Below are 23,195 nucleotides of genomic sequence, written 5' to 3'. Positions count from 1 at the left end.
GAGATTTCTCAAACGCACAATAATAACAACAAACTATTGCAACAATTACAACTATAATTGGATAGAATCAGGAAATACAATACAATAATTAAATTTCAAGCTTAGATTTAAAGGAAGCTACGGACTCAACCTGCTGTATTTCCTCAAGAATATATGTTGTTCTTGTCTTAAAAATCCTTCATCACTCAAACTAACATAGTGGATATATATCTTCATACATTCAGAAGTGACTTGAACAGGCAGACCTGTACAATCTAATGCAACCTAATGCAGCTGTTATGTCATAAAGTCTATATACTTTCATGATGATTGTTTTGCATTGGAAATCATTATATTAAAGGTATAGTGTGTAGAATTTAGTGACATCTAGTGGTGAAGTTGCAAGTTGCAGCTGAACACCCCTCACCTCACTCTTCCCCTCCTAACATGACAGAGAGGCTGTGGTCGCATTAATTTGTTACAAAAAATCAAAAGGTGTTAAGTTTTTCCCATCTGGGCTACTATAATAAAAACACGACGGCCTTCATAAGCCTGATGTAAATATAAAGAATTTAAATATAAAAGTTCCAAGAGATCCCTTTCACCTAAACCTTACACACTGGCCCTTTAAATGATGAGTGATGACAGAATTTAGGATTTTTAAAAATGTACTATTCCCTCCCATGTGGTTACAGGAAGTTATAATAAAACCCAGTGCTGCCATAGGCTGTGAGCACAGCGGTGGGGGATCCCTGTTTGTCGACGTCATTTCCCTCCAGCAGCTCCGCCGCCTCCTCCGCTTCCCCGCTGCGGGATTCGTGCTCAGCCTCCCGGGAGCGTCAGGCCCAGAGTCGGGGACAGAAGACGCATTTTCCGGGCTGATAAACTCACAAATCCCCGCAGCGTGAGGAGCAGGACTCGTCCAGCTCCAGCGGCAGGGAGCCAGGAGGCTTTTCATCCATTTGATTTTCCTCTAACCAGCGTTTGCGTCTTTCCAGATTTACCAGGAACCGAAGAACGACGGCGAGTGTCTGAGCAACATAAAGGAGTTCCTGAAGGGCTGCTCGTCGTTCCGCGTCGAGGTGAGAGGCTTTCCAACCCCTTCTTTCTTTTTACACATGTCTGTGCATATCTGGTGTTAAAAACGTGCCGCTGCTCTGCGTGTATCACCGAGTGCATTACGAAGTTTGGGTGCAACAGGGGACTCGAACAATGGGGCCGGTGGAGCCGCTGGCACGGGGAGGGGGAGTGGAAGTGGAGCAGCCGGGAACAGTCCCACATCGGCCGGGCACAACGGGACTGGGGCTGTGCAACAGTGTAGCAAACACCAGTGACGTGAATGGATCAAACTGGTCAACTGTGGCCTGTTTACGTTTCCTTCTTTTGTTTACGTTCGGGCTGGGTGATCAAACAATAACAAGCATTATCGGAATATAGTGTTTATCTATAGAAACGTAACAAAGGTTTGGTATATATCGATTTAGATTGTTGCTAATTCATTGTGCAAGCACTGGATCTACCTCAGCTACAAAGAAGGGTTGTACACCCTCAACCTTCACTCAGGACCAAACATCCTGATGATTATCTTGGTGGTTATCGATATGGATTTTTCATATTTGTCTAATTTTTCATCACCCAGCCCCTGTTAAAGCTTTTTAATTAATGCAAAGCTTTGTCCTTGGGTTCACATGTGTCTTTATTGTCACGACATCTAACGGGCGAGCGATGGGGCCACAAATTATATCAGGATTCAAATTTTCATATCGGTACATGTTGATAATTATCACGATAAATGGCTAACCCTAAACCTAATCAGCAAAAATATTTTTTACAAATCTGAGGTTGATTAATTATTGATTTATTCCTCACTGTGCCTGTACAATGCATAGCCATTGTGTCTATATACAGCTCTGGAAAATATTAGCAGTCCACTGCAAGATTATCAGATTAGCTGCTTTTACAAGGTAAAATATGAAAAAAAGTCATAGTCTTTGAGCTACTGAAAACATATATCCCAAATGTAACAGACATTAATGCAATGGCTGCCGTACATGAAGAGGTGCAGACTTAAAACAAATCTGGAGTGGTCCCAGGGTTGTATATTTCATATTTGTTACATTGCTATTTATACAAATAACATTGCAGTAATTATAGATTTTGTTGTATTTCTCAGTCTTACCACCACAGATTAAGACCTCACGCTTGTTTGTCTCTATAGAAATATTTAGGTGCATTATAGTTTTTGAGTAATGATTATACCCGTTCATAATCTGTAGCAAATTGAAGGCAGCGTGCTGTTTAAGTCTGTGTGTTGGCCAGTGCACAGTGGGGTCATTGAACCGCCCCAGTGTGACAATGAAACTCACTGTTTCCCAGCATTGCCGAGTGTCCAGCCACAGAACGAGAGGTGGAGACGGGCTGAGACAGAGCGCCGGCACACTGAGTGTGTGAAACATCATTTAGTGGTTACACACAGCTGAGATGCCGGTGAGGGAGCAGACTTCCGTGATGATTTATTAAAAAAGAGCCTCCGTTTGTTTTGGATCAGTTAAGGGAGGGACAGCTTCTGGCAAAGGTATTGAGCAATAATCAGTTTTTTTAAAAGTAATTGTTCCCCTGTCATAACCACTCCTTTTTATATGTTGTGATGATTTGTGTCTCCAATCAACACTGCCACCAACTTCCTGTATGGGTTGTTCCATGTTGAATCATCACTTTATTGGCTGCAACGTCGAAGATCGTAATGGAAATTTGATAAAATGTAAAAAGCTGATTTGGTCACATTTGAAAAGCTACCATAGTATAGGACACAAACATGATTTGACATGCAATGACCCACATTTGTTAAGACTGTGTTTAGGTCCTGGCGGGCGAAAGTGTTTTTAAACATATGTGACTTTTCATTTTTTTGGGGACTGAAGTGGACAGCGCAGGATTATTGTAGTTTGGGGGTCATGGCAGTGCTCCCGCTCACCATCTGCAGATGGATCTTCTCCAGAGCTCCGAGCGCTGCTGGCTCCGGCCCCAGGTAGCTGCAGCTGAAGATTAGAGCAGTGGTTCGCTTTTATGTGAAAGATGTGACAGATAGAGACTGTGCTATTCCCCGGCCTGACCTTCCACGTTTTAATTGAGTTAAGCTCGATGTTTGGCAGAGCATCAACGCGCTGGTCTTGCCATATTTCAACCAGATTGATCCCATTTTCAATTGAATTTGGATACCCTTTCCCGATTAGTCACTGCGAGAGCGTGTCCGACACTTAGGCAGCTGCTGGTACTGACCCTTAACCTCTGATGGCTCTGACCACAGGAAGTGATCATTATAATTCCCATGACCCCACTAGTCCCTCTGCAACAGTAACCTTACCCTGCATCTACCATGGTAGTAATTACAGATCCATGTGTCTGGACTAAAGTGAGAGTTAGAATCCATGATCATAAGATACAAAAACCAAAAAAGTTTGTGGTATTGTGTAGCTAAAAGACTTTGTACGGAAAGCTGTTTAAGATCTTTATAAAAACACCAATTTCTGTGGTGTTGGCTCAAGGCTGCAGCGAAGACATTTTTTAATCATCAATTACTGTCAGTTATTTTTCTATTAATTGTCCAATTTACTGAACGTCCTTTAGAAATTCCTCCATTCGTTTGAGCTCAAGGTGAAAGCTTCAAAATCTTGTTTTATCAAACAAACAATGCCAAAATCTCAGATATTTAATTAAAAATATCGAAATATCAGGAGAAAATTATAGCATATTAACCAGAGAATATTTTGCACTTTAGCTGAATTGATTATTAATTATTTTACCTGCATAAATCCCATATATATTTTGTGAATTTAGAACTGTCAAATTTGAGATTTCGTTTACCACATCTTAGTTAATTAAGATCTCTGGGTTCTTGTGAGTCCAACAAAGCAAGGGAATAGATCACACCATTTTAGCCTCTAGGAAACTATAAAGATATAATAAAAATAGAAATGCACATCTCATATTTACCATACAGTTGATTGTTAGCGAAAGCTTGTGAACCACAGACATCAGCAGCAGATCTGTGCTGCGTCCAAATTCACCCGAACGAGAAAATGCTCAGGCCGATACATCAAATCAAATTTAAAAACTCTCAGCTCCGACTGCAATCTTCAATTCTCTCTGGCCTCAGGGGATTTTTGTCTTCAATGTGGTCTTTCAGAATGGAGACGCATGATCGGTTGGATTGAGGTCAGGTTACTCTGTGAAGAATTTCCTACTGTTTAGCAATAAACTGACTGGCTGCCTTGTCTCTATGTTTAGGAATATTGACCATGAGTCCAGTGTTGTCCACCTAATAAGTATATATACAGTATTTGAACACCCTTAAAAGTTATTATTTAGTTTGATTGCCTGCAGTATTACTGTTTAAAAATATGCAGGTGTTCTTAACTCCCTCACTGTTGATTTTGTACTATACCATACACACTGTCAGGGGAGTCTCAACATTGATATGTAATGCTAATTTAGTATATTAAAGTAATCTCCTGAAGTTACACTATAGCCCCTTTCATACATGTACTGAACCCGACATTTTCTGAGGACATTGTATGTGAGGACACAAATATCCCAGTCAGTTGATCCACACTGACTGGGAACTTTTGATGGCGGTGCCCTGATAAAATGTCCAGAAAATGGACGCAAAACTGAAAAAAACAATGTTACTGTGTGCTGTTGTGAAGGCGTCTGACCTCAACAATATTCTGCTGCGCTCTTCATTTGTGAAAGACAAACTCTGGAAAATGTCCCTACCCAATTGTCCAGGGTTCATGTCTGAAACCTGCCAATGTAACATTAACTGAGCAACAGCGCCTTCTGCCTGCACACGTACGGGGATTCATTCTGTTGGGCCCCTTGACCGAGGAATCAAGTGGTTTTCACGAAGAGAAAAAAGCAAAGTCTATCAGTGTCCTGACCGGCGCTCTGACTGTGTAGTCCCACACACTGAACTGAAACACAGCTGAACTGTGGATATAACCCTTGATTCCCGGCTTCCTGAACCAGAAGAGCTGCTGCAACAATTACACCAAACTATGTTTAGAATTGTTCATATATAAAAAGTTTCATGGCTGAAAGTTGGCGATAAAAGCAGTTGTTTAATGATGTAATGATGATTGAAGTCTTTTGAACTGATCTACAGTTCATCATTACTCTTGAACTTGCTGGACCTGAATCTATCAGTTTAAGCTGCGACTATCAGTCAAAGTAACTGAGCCAGCATTTTCCCTATTCCAAGTGACTGAACTATTCAACTAACTTAAAAGCTGGTACTTTGAGGTAAAAAAAGCTGCAAAGTGATGCTTTAAAGCAAAATATGATATTGTCACCATGTTCCATCATCTGTAGTTGACCCGGTGTAGTGGGTTGAAATTCCCTGTGCAGTAAATACTGATTTCCTTGATGGTGGTGAAGTGTGGGAGCAGTTTGCTGCGCTGCCGTAGCTTGCTGAGTCACCGAGGGGTGTTGCATTATTGTCTGCTCTGAGGGGATCATTACCTGCCTGTGATGCCGAGGCCCAGCAGACGTGTCGTATCTTGTCGTGTTAGTCATGTTCATTATCTCCCGGCATGAATGTTTGATGTGCGCCACGCTTCACTTGTGAGAGATGTGTCACATTTCTAACGAGGAACCGATTTAAGTCAGGTCTACGTTCTGCAGGGAAATAATAAGTTGAGCACAAATGCTGAACGTGGTTTGTAGTTTGAGTTCCAGCAAAAGTATAGATGGGTGAGGAAGAGGGCACTCTCGCATGAATGCTCACCAGGGACAGTCTTTTAGTGTGCACACACACACACACACTCACACTCACACTCACACTCACACTCACACTCACACTCACACTCACACTCACACTCACACACACTCACACACTCACTATTGCATTCACAGTCGTTCACATATTCCCTGAGGACACATCTGCAATCAGAGCGGAAGATGAAAGAGAAGCATCTCACAGTCACTCAGACTCAATATAAGCGAAGCCGGAGCAGTTTATCATTTGAAGCCGTTACACCCAAAGCGAGAAGACAGCTACAGTCATCAACACAGATACAATCGCTGCCATTCATACTAACCACGAGGAGAGGGAGCGTCACACTGACAGTGATAAAATCAGTGTTTACTCTTCTACTGCAGTTAAAGGACAAGGCTGGAATTATTCTCCCTTTTTTTCAGTTAATCCTGTGAAACCAAAAGCCATAAATGCATCAGACTACTACAGTCTATTAATCATTCAGACCATAGATTGTATATTAAGATGGACGACATGGCAGCTCCCCAAAAGTCAAGCCAAAGTGTCTCGATTGCCCCCTGGTGGCTCGCTGCAGTACAGGTCATGAATCCTTTCCCCTCCATTTTAGCAGACGGGACATGGGTCAAACCAAAAAGTCAAAACAAGATCATTAATAATTTCTGTCTTTAATTCTTATCACACTGATGTTTGTTCAATTGTTCCTTTTTCCAGTAATTATGGTTTTAATCAGTTATTTGATGATTAAAATGTCCTGATTGACTCGCAATTGGGACTTCGATACTGTTGCTCCATCCCTCGGTCGCTACTGGCCTAATTTCTGGATAGTGAGAGAAAGTGACCTGTCATATACAAACTATGGTTCAGGCTTCCCTTCCCTCTCAGTGACACTCGCGCCCTCTTGGTGTTATCGTAGTTTCACGTTTCTGTTGCCGTGTTCAGACATGGCATTAACATGCATCTCGGGGGATCCGATCACAAGTGCACAGCTCTAAGTGCATCACTTCCCACCTGGCGAGAGCATCCGTCTCGAGTGACCACTCGTGATGGTTCCTCACTTCCCTGCTCTACACGAAAATAAGCGTGCACACATTTGTCTTTCAAGATAGGGACAGAGCAAGTGTGAAACTGGGAGAGGGAGATCGGGGAAGACAGGCAGCAAAGGGCCGAGTCTCCAGCCTCTGTTTGCGGCACCGCCACAATCTTCATATTTACTTCCACACATTGAGTGAAACAATAAAAGCTACTTGCATTGTTTCACTCAGCCCCTCCCCGGCTCTCACTCCTCTGGCTTAGGTTATTTAAGCAGCATTTGTTGCTTAAATAGGATCTAATCTTTTCTTAAGCTTTGATAAAGAATTTTTTTTTTTTAATGTCCTGTCTAACCAGGGCTTCCTTCTCATAAAGCAGGGAGAGGGCAAAGCTCAGTTTCTCTCATTACCTTTTATGATGCACAGTATTGTGTAAAGCTGTAGCTGCTGCAGATATGACCTACATGCATGCTTGTGTTTCACCAGCTACTTCTGTTACTGAGTTATTGATCAACTGCTCGCCGCTTGCTCACAGTGTGGCCAAGTGATGACACAGCCCTGCTGCGCTGGAATTAGTGATTAGCTTTAGAAGGAAATTCTACTTGCTGCTGATGATTCTCACAGATCTGCCTTGTCTCACTCCGTCCTCTCTGACCCGCAGCCGTTTGAGGCCAGTGACCTGCTGCTGGGCCTGAACTTCTCCAAGGTGCTGAGCAGTCTGGTCGCTCTGAATAACGTGACGGCAGGTGAGTTAAAAATATGTGCAATATGAGTGAGTTTCATTTGGCATGTGGGGCTGTATTTATTTTTATGAAAGGCAGGCGAGTAGTCATAGGTGTGTGGGCGCTTGCCTGCAAAAGCCAGGTCTGGTGTATTTATGTTTTGCCCTCTCTGTGCAGATATCGGCGTGGGCAGCGATTCGGTGTGTGCCCGACACTCCTCAGCCCACCGCATCAAGTCCTTCGAGTCGCTGTCTTCTCAGTCTTCGCTGGGCCGATCCTCCAAGCTGCTGCAGAACCAGTTTCGCAGTCTGGTGAGCTCAACTCTCATCGCTGCTGACTTAGAGCAGAGTTTAGGAACACAAAAGTTCATGGTCACTGAAAACTGATGATGTGTTTTGTAATTTTGGCACAGTCATGTAACATTACATTACATTACATTACATTACATTTCATTTAGCTGACGCTTTTATCCAAAGCGACTTACAATAAGTGCATTCAACCCTGAGGGTACAAACCAAGAACAACAAAATAAAGCAAAACTACAAAGTGCTATAAGTAAGTAACAAATTAAGAATCAATACAAACATAATTATACATTATACAAAGTAATAAAGTGCAGTAGTTAAGTGAGTGCTAAAATATGGACAATTAATGTTTCCAAGTTTTTTCCAAGGACACACAATATAATGATAAATAGATGGTTAAAGGTCCCGAACACACATTTATATGTTTATATATCACTAGACTGTGCTTAAAAGCTTCCATTCAAACTTTACACTCTATTCAGGTCTATAAGCAACTGGACATGGCATAGGCAATTCACATTAGTTTGCTTTGGTTGAATATATTAACATGATATTAAAGAAATACATGGTTAATTATGCAAATATACAAAATAAAAATTGTTGAGTGTGATAATTGTTGCAGAATTATTTTTTTCATAAAATCCATGTAACCTTTAATGTTTCACAACAAAGCTCTTGCTCTCATCGGTGGCTCACCTCACGTTTCCTCTTCGGTAACATCCTCCCTTCCTTCTCGTCAGGACATGTCGGAGAACAGTGGACAGCAGGTGCTGGTGAAAGCACGCTTCGACTTCCAGCAGACCAATGAGGATGAGCTCTCCTTCGCCAAGGGGGACATCATCGGCGTGACTCGCCAGGAGGATGGCGGTTGGTGGGAGGGGCTGCTCAACGGAAAGAGTGGCTGGTTTCCTAGCAACTATGTCCGCGAGATCAAGGGCTCTGGTAGGTACCTCGGCTACTTTTGTTCACGCAGGGAGCTTATGATGGGTGCCAGTTATGTGATTTTGATCTGTCTTGAATTTGAATGATCTAAGGCAATTAGAACGTTTGGTTTTATAACTAAACAAGTTCATTAGCTTTAAGTTATTAATACAGTGGTGTTTTAATTCTTTACATTATTGCATATGTGTTACAACCTCAAATGGTCACTTGCATCCCTCAACCACATATTTCAGAAAGGATCCTCTGCTCCTGCCTTCTTCTGAATGAACAAAGCAGCTGGAGAGATTAAATATTATTCAGCACAAATATTTTGTCATCCCTCAGTTTCAAAACCGGCCAATTTATGGACAACATCACAGTCGCCTTTGTCACATTCGGATCATACGATTGTTACACAGCCTCACATCTGCTGTGGTTCTTGTTTATTCACTGGTGAAAAATCTTGTGTCACAAGGCAGCACCTCGAATTCTGATCCTCTGTCTGAGTGACATTTTTAACTTGATAAATTTAACACTGATTCTTTGGGATTGTAAATACTAATTTTATGATAATAATTTATATAGATAGTTCTGATCCTGCAGGAGGAAAATGTCTCCATTGCAAGGCACCAGAAAAACACATAAGGACGTGTTTTGGGGTCTTGTTATTCTCCTTAAATAGCAATAAGTACACAAAAAACTGATGTTCACTTACTGTATATTAAGAATGGTGAAAAGCTGTTTAACTCAGTACTACTTTTCCTAAAGTGACTTTGTTGTTATTTAAAGTTGGTAGCATTTCTTCATATATATTCTTAGATTTTTTTGAATTGGAAGTAAAATCATTGTTTAGTCTTTGATCTGTTTCAATGACTTATAAATGCCTGTCACTAATACATGTTTCTTTTTCACCTTTTCTCAGAGTAACAGGAATAATTTCGTGTTTCATTTTGTTACTTTCTAATCACAGACAAACAAGTGTCTCCCAAGTCTGGGACCCTGAAGAGTCCCCCTAAAGGCTTTGACACTTCTGCAATCAGCAAGACCTACTATAACCTGGTAAGAATGCAACTCAATATTTAAGTGAAATGTTGAAAGTGTTTGTGTTAGAGACTGATTATTTTTTAAAACTCTGTCTGTATCTCTGCTCATTTTCTATTGAGAACTTGTAGATTCTCAGTTTTGTGATAAACAAATTTAAAATCAAATCCGTCCAAACAAACCACTTACACACTTTCTCTGCTCTGTCTCATTGACCATTTACAACCTAAATAGTGGCATAATCAGCCCAGTGATATTGTTTTTTTACACACGCACGCACGCACACTGTCATGTTTAAGCATACATCTAGTAGTGTTTCAGTGTTTTCAAAACAGACAGCTCTAAAACATGTGATTATCATGTCATAATAATTTGTTGGGTACAACTGATTGTTGATAACTGATGGGACTGAATCAATATCAAACGCTGACTCAATAGTTATTTTAGCCATGGAGGTTATACTTTTGTTTGCATTTGTTTGTTAGCTAGTTATCAGGGTTATGCAAAACACACTCAACCTCAAAGGTGAGGCATGACCCAAGGAAGAACCCATTAAATTTAGCTGTGAAACTGGATCAGAGTTGATTTCTCATGGATGTTGATGAAACAACAGCCATGTTTAGGTGACTGATATCTTTGAGTGTGTGAAATTTGGTGCAGATCCAATTTAAAAATCCAGATCTAGTGAATTCAAATGTGGTTTGATAAGGGGACTGTTGGGCCTTCACTTAACCACCTCTGATGCAATGCACATCATTACAATTTTGTTATACAGAAGGTGATCAATGCCTAACATCTTCTTTTTTATTGTTTATATTCTTCTTCCCTCATATTTTGTTCTTATATTTTGTTCATTTTGTAAAGCGTGTTATGTGCCTGATACCTTGCTGTTCTAAAACAGGTATTTCCCAGTTTGGGATTGATAAAGTACATCTTTCCTATTATATTTAATCTTGAGTCAATCTGCAGGAGGAGTTGAAGACATGTTGTGCTTGATCAATTATAATGTAGTAAAGTATTTTTTTAATGCTTCTATGGTTTATTAACTCCAAAAATTGTGGCACTTACTCATTTAATATAAAACTTGTATCTGTTACCCTCAAGAGAATAATTATCCCACTCCAGTTTTTTGCATATGGACATTTACTAATGTAAGTTTTTTCTCTTTTCCTGTTGTAGGTGTTGCAAAACATTTTAGAAACAGAGACAGAATATTCCAAGGAACTTCAGAGCCTCCTGACGAACTACCTGCGACCTCTTCAGAGCATTGACAAGTACGACTTATTCACACACAAAGCTCCATGAATCCAGAACTAGGATATTTTTGTGCGGGTGTTGTATAACAGGAAGCTGGATCAATCTGAATACGTGTCTTCTAACAACATATGTGAGCTGAGCGCCTGTCTGAATGTGTAGTCACCATTTTTCTTTTCCCATCATGCTTTTTGCCTCCAGGCTGAGCAGCTCGGATGTGGCTCTAATTCTGGGAAACCTGGAGGAGATCAGCACCTTCCAGCAGATGCTCGTCCAATCGCTGGAGGAGTGCACCAAGTGAGTCCCTCCTCGCACACCCAGCCTCACTGCAGCAGCAGCATCATCACTGTTTCATAACAAGCAGAGGGACACCTAGTGTTGTGCTTAATGTACTGCAGGCATGTGGAATACACCACAGCACCAATCTGCAGTCGGTCTGAGACCAAACACTCCATATACTTCTGCTGCTGTTTGTTTTCTTAACTGGTGCACAGGAATTTGTGCCGGTATATTTTTTAACAATGTGAACTTTTTCTTTTAGGCTTCCAGAGAGTCAGCAAAGGGTGGGGGGCTTCTTCCTCAACCTCATGCCACAGATGAAAGCTTTGTATATCGGTTACTGCTCCAACCACCCCTGTGCAGTCAATGTGCTCACCCAGTACAGGTGAGTTCCTTCATGCAGCACAAGTGGTCGTATAAAGAAGGTTTTGGACTTGGTGGAGTTTGTCTTTGTTTTACTGTTGTTGTTGTTGTTGTTGTTGTAACCTGCTGTTTGCTGACTGAGGCAGATTTAGTGTCTCCTCACTGTGCACACTAAGTACACCCTTTGCAGTCTTCTATTACCAGCACAACTGTAGCTGAGGCAGTACTTTTTCTTTACAAAGCAAAACAACTTAGATACAACTCAAGGAGAGGGACGAAGAACAGTTTCACACCTACCTGGTTTAGTCCGGACATTCACACGTTTCAGTTTAGTCAGAACCAAAGTAACAGGTGTGAAAAGTACTAAATACTACAATTTTGTCCAACCAAAAGAGGGGGGTCTCTGTCCGGATCAAACTGAGCCAAGGTTCAGTTTCTTTGTGAAGGAAAAGAAGTGGACGCAGCTCACAGGATTGTGTGTTGTCTTCACTTCTGAGGATTTAATGTTTGAACAACGAGGATTTTTATTTTGCTGGTTGTAATCCCACAATGATATTACAGGGCCAACGAAATTAAATAATTAAACTCATTCATTCAAAATGTAGTAATCGAATCCAATTCGAATGAACAGAAATTAACTACAATTATTTAGAAAACGAATTAATCGATTCAGTTATTTTTCAAGCGTTCCTTATTTCCAATGTCTTTGGGCTTTTTTTTGTCTATCAATTAAAACAAATCAAGTTATTGTTAGTTGCAGCCGTAGTTGCTCAATTGTTAATCTCCTTGTTCAGTGATTTTATTTTATATGCACCCCTCAATCAATCTTAATTATGAAGGCAATCACATTTTGAGATCTAAGAATCTGAATGCCAGGTAGATATGTTGGACCTGAATTATTTTTTAAACCAGTGTAAAATAACTACCAAAGGAAAACGAGTCCATTTAGTTGTTGTCTGAATAGTTTGTTGTTTGGGCTAAAAACCCAATTAAAAAGTGTCTGTGAGGTAGAGAACATATTTAAAAAATCTTTGCATGTCATCCAGGTTGAATGATACTTTGAATGACCTCCATTACCTCTCTTTCTCTCTCCTTCCTCTTGCAGTGACGTATTGGGGGAGTTCATGGAGGGGAGGGGGGCCGTCATCCCTGGGATCCTCACCCTGACCACGGGCCTCAGTAAACCCTTCATGAGAATCGACAAGTACCCCAACTTACTCAAGGAGCTGGAGAGGCACATGGAGGTGTGTGTCTGTGCCTTTTCATTTGTCTCGGTGCAATCTTAGAATAGGTTATGAATTGTGTTTTAACAACAATATGCATTTCTCTTCCTCCAGGAGACTTACCCCGATAGGCCAGACATCTTGAAGTGCATGGCGTCTTTCAAAAATCTGTCTGTAAGCTGAAAACACTTCCTGTCTCGTCAGATGCAGCATGTAACCAGACTTTCATACTGTATGTAATGAATCAACAACAGGCCTTTAAGCAGGTTGTCTTTTCCCGTCCTGCCAGGCGCAGTGTCAGGAGGTGAGGAAGCGTAAGGAGCTGGAGCTGCAGATTCTCACCGAGTCAATCCGTCTGTGGGAGGGGGATGACATCAAGACGCTGGGCTCTGTGCTTTACATGAGCCAGGTCTTAGTCCAGAGTCCTGGCGCCGAGGTACGAGCACCGCCCACCTCCTTGACCTGCACTTCACTCTGAACTGACAACATATTTTATTAATTGATTGTACTATCAGTGTTCATAGATGACAGTGTTTTATTGTATTTCAACCAGTAAATGCTACTAAGCAGTACCTTTTTATTGCATTTGAGTGCAGAAGGGTTCATGTTTGATGTGCAAGGGTTTGTTAATAGGTACTTATCAGTCATTTTAAAGGTCTAGTGTGTAGGATGTAGGTTGATCTGTTTTCAGAAATTGAATGTAATATTGATAATCATGTTTTTATTAGTGTATAAACACAGAAAAAAGCCCTCTACATCCACTCTGAGGGCAGAATCTCTCCCTCAGAGTCTGCCATGTTTTTACAGTAGCAGTCCCACTCGTTTTCTTCCAGGCATTTTCCTGCTGTATTCTCACATTGGCTCACTCAGACATTTTCCAGGAGGACTGGCAGGGAAAACCTCTGGAAAATGTCCAGATCAACTGACTCTGACTTTTGCCTTCTCACATGCAGACCCTCCGAAAAATGTATATAAAACGTCTGGACCTCAGAGCATGTCTGAGAGCAGCTTTGTTGTGAATGTTTGATTGGAACTTGGCTTCAGACATTATAGAGCCGTGTCATACCCATCAGATTATTTCTTCCTTGTATTAACTCTCTATATTTACCTCTCTGTACTTGATCCTGTTTTTCAGGAGAAGAACGAGCGTTACCTCATGCTCTTCCATCACGTCCTCCTCATGTTGTCTGCCAGCCCCAGGATGAGCGGCTTCATATTCCAGGTCAGTAATTTCCCTGATATAATAGAATAGAATATAATAATAACTGCTCCCCAATTTTAAAACTTATTGTCTAATATAATGATTTTCCTCTGCAGGGAAAATTGCCCCTGACCAGTATGACAGTGAACAAACTAGAAGACTGTGAAGCCCATAAAAATGCTTTTGAGCTCAATGGTAAGACCACACCAGATGAGCTGGATGCAGAGTTTAATCCATTTTCAATGCCCTCAGTCATTGTCTGTGTTCCTGCAGGAGCTTTGTTTGACCGTCTCAACGTGGCGTGCAACAACCAGCAGGACCTGCAGGACTGGGTGGAGCATCTGAGCCGTCAGATCAAACACACCTCAGCCACAGCGCCCAGCCACAAACCTCTCACTGTGCCCTGCCACACGGTCAGGAGCTGACGATTATTATTTTTAGTCTGTTTACGTGTTAGAGTGAACCCTTAAATCAGTGCGTCAGATGGACAGTTTGTAATTCCAAAGCATGCACATTGAGCTTATTCACTCTAAAATGAAGAACTTTGAGAAATTATTACAAATGTTTTATTTTTAAAAGGTATTTTATTTTAATGTTAATATGTTTGTGATGCATCTTAATAACTCTGCAAACCATAAGTATAGCTCTCAAACAGTAAAAAGTGAATTATATGTATTTATTAAGAATGCTGATGCTGATGCTGATTTTAGGAAGTAAGCCTTTTTGTATTGTTCCTCAGCTCCCATCTCACCCCCTCACCCCATCCCGGCATGCTGAGGGCAGGGCCATGACAGTGGCCCCCACCTACCACACCCTGCCTCACCCCTCCTCCCATGGATCATCTCACAGCACTATGATGTGGGGTCCACTGGAGCCGCCCAACACCCCGAAACCCTGGAGCCTGAGCTGCTTGAGGCCTGCACCCCCTCTAAGGCCCTCTGCAGCTCTCTGCTACAAGGAGGTGGGGGACTCTGTCTTTTGGACGTATGCGTGTGTGTAAAAAAACTTTAAAATTCTCACAATAAATTTCTGATTTACAGGATCTTAGTAAAAGCCCTAAGAGTGTGAAGAAACTTCTTCCCAAGCGCAAGCCAGAAAGAAAACAGTCTGAGGAGGAATTTGCCTCGAGGAAGAGTATGTTCAAAATTTCAAGATCCTTTTTATGTTTACGGGTTTGTGTTGAACCAAGATGTGATATCTTACTCATAAGTGATAGTTTGATTCAACCTTTTCCAGATGTGGACGTTTTTACATTTGTCTTTGTATAAACAAACCACTACCTGATGTTAACCTCAGAATGTTGTTTTTGTGCTTGGTTGCACCAACAGCTGCTTCAGTCTCTCCTATTGGCTGGTTTGGTTACGTTAGGAATATACTGAAGCAAACATCCTGATTTTAAATCCTAAATATCAAACATGCTAGATCATTATCATGGGGTCCCGGTGATGCTGAAGGCAGTTCACTAGGTTTAAGAATAGGTTTAAGGACTGCTATTACAGTCGGGTTATTTCACTTTGTGCAATAAAAAAACAGCACATTTTCCAAAATGTAGGTAGTAATGCAGTTTGCAGTGTGCGGAGATCTGAGGGCGATGAGCTTGTGACTTATTTCTTCCCTTTGCACCCTCTCACTCTCAGGTACAGCTGCTCTGGAGGAAGACGCCCAGATCCTGAAGGTTATTGAGGCTTACTGCACCAGCGCCAAAACCAGGCAGACTCTGAACTCCAGTAAGAAAGAAAACACAAATCTGACTCGTACATGTGCACGAAGAAGAAGGGTTCATACTGTAGCTGGCTGTCTTTGTATTGACTATATATCTGTGACTCAGAGCCTTTCTTTAACACTGGTATTCAGAGCTGATCTTTCTAACAGTATCTTCTCTTCTCCCTGTCTCTCCTCACCTCTCATCGCTGTGGTTGAATTCCTTCTTGCTCTTTTTTTTTTCTCCACCAATCTTTCTCCTCTGCATACTGCGCTTTGATTTTCTCCATGTATTCTGATTTGCGCCATCATCTCATCCTCCATCTCATTGGTTTTATGATTTGCCATTTGTTGCGTGTTGCGTATACTCCTTCCCCCCCCCCCACCCGCACCGTCACTCCTCTCCCTTCGCCTACCATTTCTTCCCTCAACATTCGCAACGTCACCTCCACCAGCCTGGCAGGGCACTGACCTGATGCACAACCACGTGCTGGCCGATGTGAACCGCTCCTGCGCGGACTCAACGGGCCGCCGCAGCAGCGTGTCACGGCCCGAATTGACCTCTGACCTGTCGGAGGACTCTGACTATGACTCCATCTGGACCCCCCACAGTTACAGGATGGGTTCAGTGCCGCGCAAGAGCTGCATCTCTCACCAGAACTAAAGAATATACAGTACTGCCACGCTGTACTGTAATGTAACGTACAGCACGTTTACCTCTTTTACCTTCAATGTATTAAAGACATACGTTTTTTTTTATTGATCTATTTATTTTCTATTATATATTTGTTAATTTTTTTTGTTAACTTATTTGGTTAATTTATTTCGACGGTCTGTTTTGAAGATGTTCAAAGCATCTCCCTGTTGCCTTTGACACTTTCCCTTTTATGTGCCTCCTCTCTTTCTGTAGTTGTCATGCAGTAAGTGTTAGGTAATTCTTGTTAATTTATCTTGAATGTGACCACTCCCCTTGTTTGACCATAAATTCGACAGACTCTCGTCGCAGAGAGTGGAGAGGGAAGTTGGAGGGGAATATGGGGGAACCAGGGATGGGGGAGAGATGGGGACTGAGTTTTTCCTGTCTGATATTCAGATGTAATTCAGGAACGAGAGTATTCTATTTACCATGTACTACTTCTCTCCAGTATGTGACTTTAGAGTATGAATGCTCAAATATAGCACAGGTACGACACATGCGCGTAACACACACACAGGTTGAGGCACATATGCCCCTGCTGGCTGATAATATAGCAGCATGCAAATGTTATATCCAAATTCTTAACATTTTATAATATTCTTTTCATAATTTCAAAGTTTTATTCATGTTGCCAGCCGAAAGCAGAACAATATTCAACATAATAACTGCTGAATAATCTGTTCTTGCCAACATTAACAGTATGTGACCGTCAGTCCGTTCTTTGTTGTAGCTGCTACAGAAAGAGGAGATCATTACATACACTCTGGTCAAGCTTTCACAAACTAGATCCAAGCTAACAGGCTAAGAATGGTGAAGTTTAAGGGGCTGTTTACTCTCATTACAAAAAAACAAATTTTCATACTGATCTCTAGTACTATCCAAGTTGTGCAGATAGTTTTAGATGGCTTTAAAATGTACATTTTAAGACAATTGGTACCAATTGGTCTTTCCAGAATCAGTGAGCTATCACTTTTATTTAATGAATTTCTGATCTTAAATTTAGCAAAAGAAAGTCAGCCATTGTATCAATTGGAGGCAGAAATACCAGGAAAGCTATCTGCATTACCAGATTCCACCACTAGAGTTCAGGGAGAATAATTTTTGGTGCACTGTTAAGTTAACATTTTAATAATTTGCTGTATTGTGAAGTCTCCTAAACAAAATCCTTAAAAGCCTGATCTTAAATTCAGTGATATTACTGCATCAGTGGTTCTACAGGGTTATTTTTACAGTCTTATCATATCTCAAGTTACTTTATGAATGAAATATAAAGCTTCATAGAACAGCACAGGGCAGTGCGGCACTAACAACTGTAAACTACAACCTAATACAGCTACAGTTATACAAGTTGATATCTTTGTTTAGTAGGGATGTTTCTCCAATTCATTAAAGAAAGGATGTGATATTTTCGGAACTGGGATTATGCTTAATTGCTTTCTTGCTGAGAGTTCGAGACGAGGATTAATTCCACTCTCAGGAGTACTTTAGCAGGTTAGCAAAGAAAACACACTTTAATATTCTAGTTATGAGAAGCTAGTTTGCTTAACTTAAAATAAAGTGAAGACGAAGATGAGCTGCTGGCCAATTTAAATTGAATCTATATATTATTTGTCATAACTAGAAGATTATGTTTTAGTTATGAGAACAGTTAACCTTCAATGGGTGAGAACAGAAAACAAAGAATAAATTAGCTACGCTAGCAGTTCCTCTTATTCAAGTCTTTATGCTAAGCAAAGTTTACCGGCCTCTGCTAATCCAAGCCAATTTATAGTTTAAGTTTAACCAGAAGCTTTCTTGTTAAGCTAACCTAAATTAACCAGAAGCTCTCTTGCAAGGCTAACATACATCTTGTTAGCTTACCTTAACCAGAAGATATATTGTTAGGCTTACAAGCATCTGGGTATCTTAACTTAACCAGAAGCTATATTGCCGGGCTATCCTGCATATGGTTAGCTTAAATTAACCAAAAGCTTTCTCGCTAGGCTAACCTGTATCTTCTTAGCTTACCTTTACCAGATGCTGTCTTGCTAGGCTAACCTGCATCTGGTTGGCTTACCTCAACCAGAAGCTGTCTTGCTAAGCTGGGGTGCTCCTGGTTAGCTTAACCGGCTTCTGGTTAACTTAGCCTACGATACAACCATTACTACCACAGACATTAGTGTGGTATCAGTCTCTTTAACTAATCCACAGCACACAGGCCAATTATCCTACATACCAAAATATGAACTATTTCTTTAAAGTGAAGCTGTTGACAGCTCTGACAGTTCATAGTAGCATAGCGTCATAAACAAAGATCCCTTGTGTCACAACAAACTAACACCTATGCTACGGCCTCATAAGTCAGACACACCTCTGTGTTGTCTGGTTTGCGTGGTTTTCCATACTAACCTGCATTAATAACTATTTTTATGAAGAAGTATTTTTCCAGTATTGGTATTAAAAGTACAGCTTGACATCCACTTAGAGTCTATCTCCTCTTACAGTAAGCAATGCAGGTGACATGTGGAATATATTGGTCCATGTTACGGTACTATTTAATGAAAATGAAAATTCTTTATTCATTATTTTGTATGAAGGCATTTCTTTTTTTTATGTTATTCTTTATGTCAATGTTTACAAAATGATCCCTGGATGAATCATTTGTGTTCTTTTTTTTCTACATTTTATTGGTCTGATTTAAAGTTTACACTGAAATTATAACATGAAGTGTTTAAATTATTTTGCACAATCATGTAAATGGGCGTCGGGGGTTGGGGTGGGGGGGCGGGGGGGTAGATCTGTAAAATTCTGTACTTTTTGTCGTCTGCCTAGAGTGTGTATGATATAGTCCTAAAGGTAGACTTAAGTATTCAGTGTTACTGTAAAGTAAATGCTCATCCGTAGTGTAAAAGAAAAAAAAACAAGAGATAACTATATGGGAATATTTCTATGTGATCTATTCACTCAACCTCTGAATACTGTCAATGTGGACTTGATAAATAAAGAGCACACAGTGTCCCTTTCTGTAAATACTAGTTGTCATGGAACAAGGAAAACAAATCCATTGTACCTTCTATGAGTATTTGAGCTGAGAATATCACTGTCCTTACATCACGTGCTATACTTTGTGACGGGTGTATTCTGTGAAACTAACTGTGGGACCGGCAGGGTAAAGAGACTGTCTGTGACAAACATCGTCTCAGTGTGCTCTAATGCTGTATTCAGTACACACATGTGACCACGTCTTATCTGCAAACAGCGCCTTCAGTGTATTTGTTCGACACTGCTCAAGTGTTCAAGTCCCAAACGCTGTATTGTGAGTTTTGAATAAATCTGTCATTTGGTAGACACTGGCTTTCGGGTGATTTGTAAGGATGAAATATGATGATTATATCTGCTGTGTGTTTTCATTTTAGGAGTCTTACTGACAGAGAAATGTATTGTGAATAAATGAAGGAATTTCTTTGTTTTTTTTGTCTGATATTGTCACTGTCTCTCATTTCCTTTCTCTTTCCTCTGTCTCCTATCTGATTCCTTCTCTGTGCATGACTAACACACTACTACCAACAATTGTGGTATATCTCCTTCTCTTTGGTGCTGCTGGCTCTTCCAGAAGAAGCTCACACTGTGGAATGAAAACGTAATATACTGAAGATGTCATCTCACTGCAAGGTGAGAAAAAGCTGTGTATCAAGTGTTGAGTGCTCTTCTGTTTTGAAACAGGACCGCAACGAGAGACAGGACTTCATGTGATCATCCCTGGTGAGGATAAGGTCCTAGATCCAAGTCGCAATGGACAAAGTGCACCGGAAGAAAAGTAAGTTAACGTGCTTCTCATTAATCCTGAATTTACATTTTGTAAATCCCATTAAAGGACCAAAACCAAAATAGCCGTAGTCTACTATCAAACTGTGACTGTGGCAAACAGCCCAAAACCAATCTGTTTCACCTGAAGACTTAAATCTTTAAGATCTTTAAAATGGGGTAATTTTCAATAGCAGCTGTATATTGTTGCAATTATTACTCAGTGGTCAAAAGTACATTTCTCAGGGACGACTTCCAGTTTAGACCAGCTCTATACGCCTCATGGCACAGGGGAATATGATGTATCGAATTGTAATGTTCTGTTAGTGAGATAATTAAGTAAAGCTTGGTTTATTTAGTACTTTGCAAAAAGAGAGGTCAAAAAGTGCCATTATTACAAAATAAATAAATAGGATTGACCAGTTTAGGGGCAAATCAACAAATGCACAGTCTCCCTTAATTTCCGGTTAATTCAAGTGTTGCTCCTGCAGATACTGATGATTAAGAGATTTGGGACAAAATCCACAGTACCTCTCTGCGAAAGTGCAATTGTATGTAAAATGGACTGTAACCTAAAATGTTTGTGATGTACATATCAACATATGAGTGTTTTTTTAAAATGGACTTGAAACAGTGTGAACCTATCATTTGATGAGCAGACCTGTGGGTGTCACTAATGTGCTGACCTGTAAATCTTCCTGTCTGAAAGGAGCCTAGTGGATGTGGTGTACGCTCTGAGGGATGAGGTTCAGGAACTAAAACAGGTAAATGTTCAATGATGGATTATGATTGTGTTTTTAATCAATTAAATAACTTTAAGTAAAAAAATAAACAGTTTTTTTAACTTATCTAAAAAAAGTTGGTCATATCAAGCATTGAAATAACTAAGTGGAGTTAAATCTATTTGTAATGAGCTGTTTTGTGATATGGTTAAGGAATGTTGTTTTGAACACCGATGTTTGAAAGATGAGATTTTGCATATTATTTGAGCTAACGATACTGTATCCTTAGCTTTGGAGTGAGATAGTCTAATCTCTTCTCTAAATCTGTCAAACAACAGCATGTGTTATAATATTGTTTTCCACAACAGGACACTAAGAAGATGAAGAGGTCACTGGAAGAGGAGCAGAGGGCAAGGAAGGATCTAGAGAAGGTTGTGAGGAGGGTTTTAAAGAGCATGAACGACCCAACATGGGATGAGACCAACCTGTGAGGCCGTCGCACACAATCGCCATCTGAAACTTTGAAAAGAGAAAAAGAAATGCGTATATGTGGACTTGCTTCTGTTGTGTGTACACACGTTAAGGCTGGTTGTGTGAGTGAGAGCAAGAGTTCATCTGTAAACAGGTAATTGTGTACTTGTTTGACATGGGTGCATGTGTGTGTGCTTTAAGCAGGATGTCAATACAGCCCCTTTCAAGACCAGAACCACTCAACAGCATCGACCATCTATTCCACAATAACATTCCTTGAACACCAAGCAAGAGGGCGAAGACATCACACACTTCAACATTCATCATCCACCGTCTATGGCCTTGATAAGTGTGGCCAAAGAGAAACCAGAGCGAGATCCTCTCCGTCTGTTTACAATCATTCATCAGGACGCTGTCCACTGGTACATAAATGGTACATTAATGGTTTTAATGGTCACAAACCCCTTGGACGACTTTGAACTTGAACCATGCCATTTCCGCATAACCTCTCTTATGTTATTTAATTTTTTTATGAATTTATTTTTGTTGGGTCTCTTTCCCTGACACAAGCTTAACGAAAGTCTGTGCCAGGAAACATGTTTCTTGTCTTGTCATCTTTATTGTTTGACCACTTTGCGGTTTGACTTAATTTCTGGGCATCCTAAGGGAAGTGTACAGATATTAACCCGGTACTGTATATTGTAAATACTGCTAAAAGATGAGCCTTTGTCCTTTGGGAGAAATAAATGTGTTTTTAGAAGATGACTTTGAATTGCCTCTGAAATCTGTTTTTAAGACCGCACAAGTAACTGTGTAGAAAGTCGGATTCAGTTTATATTGTGCTCTCATTGAGTTTATACTTTAAGTTGTGTTGAATCAAGTTGTCTTAAATTGATGCAAAGAAAACTATGACATTGAATAGTTCACTTCTATAGGAATATTGGTTGTGTCTTTAATGCTTGTTTGCACCAACCTGGAGCTACCCCATACAAGTTTAATTCAACCATAAATATCACAAACAGCTGTTGTACATGGCCTTGTTTAGTGGTTTCATCTTTTTTCAGATTATGCAGCGTTTACTTGCGCTCCTCACCAAGGTCTATAGCCTTCTTGTGAACATGAAATGTCAGCAGCTCAATCATCAGGTGACCTTGTCCAGCACAGACCTTTTGCATCATTCAACATAACGGACACTCCTGTTATTTATTACTCGTCGTTTCCTTGCCACCTCTGCCTGCTCCATGTGATGATTTTAAAGTAAAACCAAAAACCTGAGGAAACCCCTGAGTCTGTCACTTTTAGTAGTGATCTCACTTAAAGTACCTGAGTACTGTTACATTAAGTGTAATTTCAAGGTATTTACTTTACTTGAATACCAATTGGTGGCAAATATTGTACTTTGCACTCCACTATATTTTATTAAATTATGAATGGAAAATATAATCAACTTATAAATGATGATGGAGCAACCAGCAGGTAACTAACTGCAACATTAAACTATAGTGTAGTAGTAGTTTATAGTAAAGTCTATTGTTAAATTTTAATTCTGATTTAACCTACTTTTTCCACCATTTTTATATCAGTATAATGCAATAACCTTTTACCTGAAGAGTGCAGGTGAGAATTTATATTAGTAACTTAGTAAGATATTATTTATCTGTTCTCTTTCATCGTTGTCTCTTTTTTGAACAGCAGCCTGCAAAGTAGTTCCTTACCGAACCACTCCAAT

The 23,195-nt window shown here is 40.4% G+C and overlaps 1 protein-coding gene across 1 annotated transcript; it reads left to right on the top strand.

The window, feature by feature from the left end:
• The first annotated feature begins 980 nt into the window (after nt 1–980).
• Nucleotides 981–22,221, top strand: LOC133021529 (rho guanine nucleotide exchange factor 7-like). The gene is made up of 20 exons (XM_061088423.1): nt 981–1,061; nt 7,445–7,529; nt 7,683–7,816; nt 8,551–8,752; nt 9,702–9,790; nt 10,952–11,046; nt 11,228–11,323; nt 11,568–11,690; nt 12,774–12,912; nt 13,006–13,065; nt 13,181–13,327; nt 14,027–14,113; nt 14,209–14,287; nt 14,366–14,505; nt 14,832–15,053; nt 15,133–15,226; nt 15,730–15,819; nt 20,193–20,286; nt 20,983–21,037; nt 21,364–22,221. The coding sequence occupies exons 4-20, from the start codon at nt 8,554–8,556 to the stop codon at nt 21,484–21,486; spliced, it is 1,932 nt and encodes a 643-aa protein (XP_060944406.1). The 5' UTR covers nt 981–1,061; nt 7,445–7,529; nt 7,683–7,816; nt 8,551–8,553; the 3' UTR covers nt 21,487–22,221.
• The last annotated feature ends 974 nt before the right edge of the window (nt 22,222–23,195 follow it).

The sequence above is a fragment of the Limanda limanda genome, chromosome 16 (assembly GCF_963576545.1).
Source record: "Limanda limanda chromosome 16, fLimLim1.1, whole genome shotgun sequence".
Lineage (NCBI taxonomy): Eukaryota > Metazoa > Chordata > Actinopteri > Pleuronectiformes > Pleuronectidae > Limanda > Limanda limanda.
This window is presented reverse-complemented; position numbering and strand designations above follow the sequence as displayed.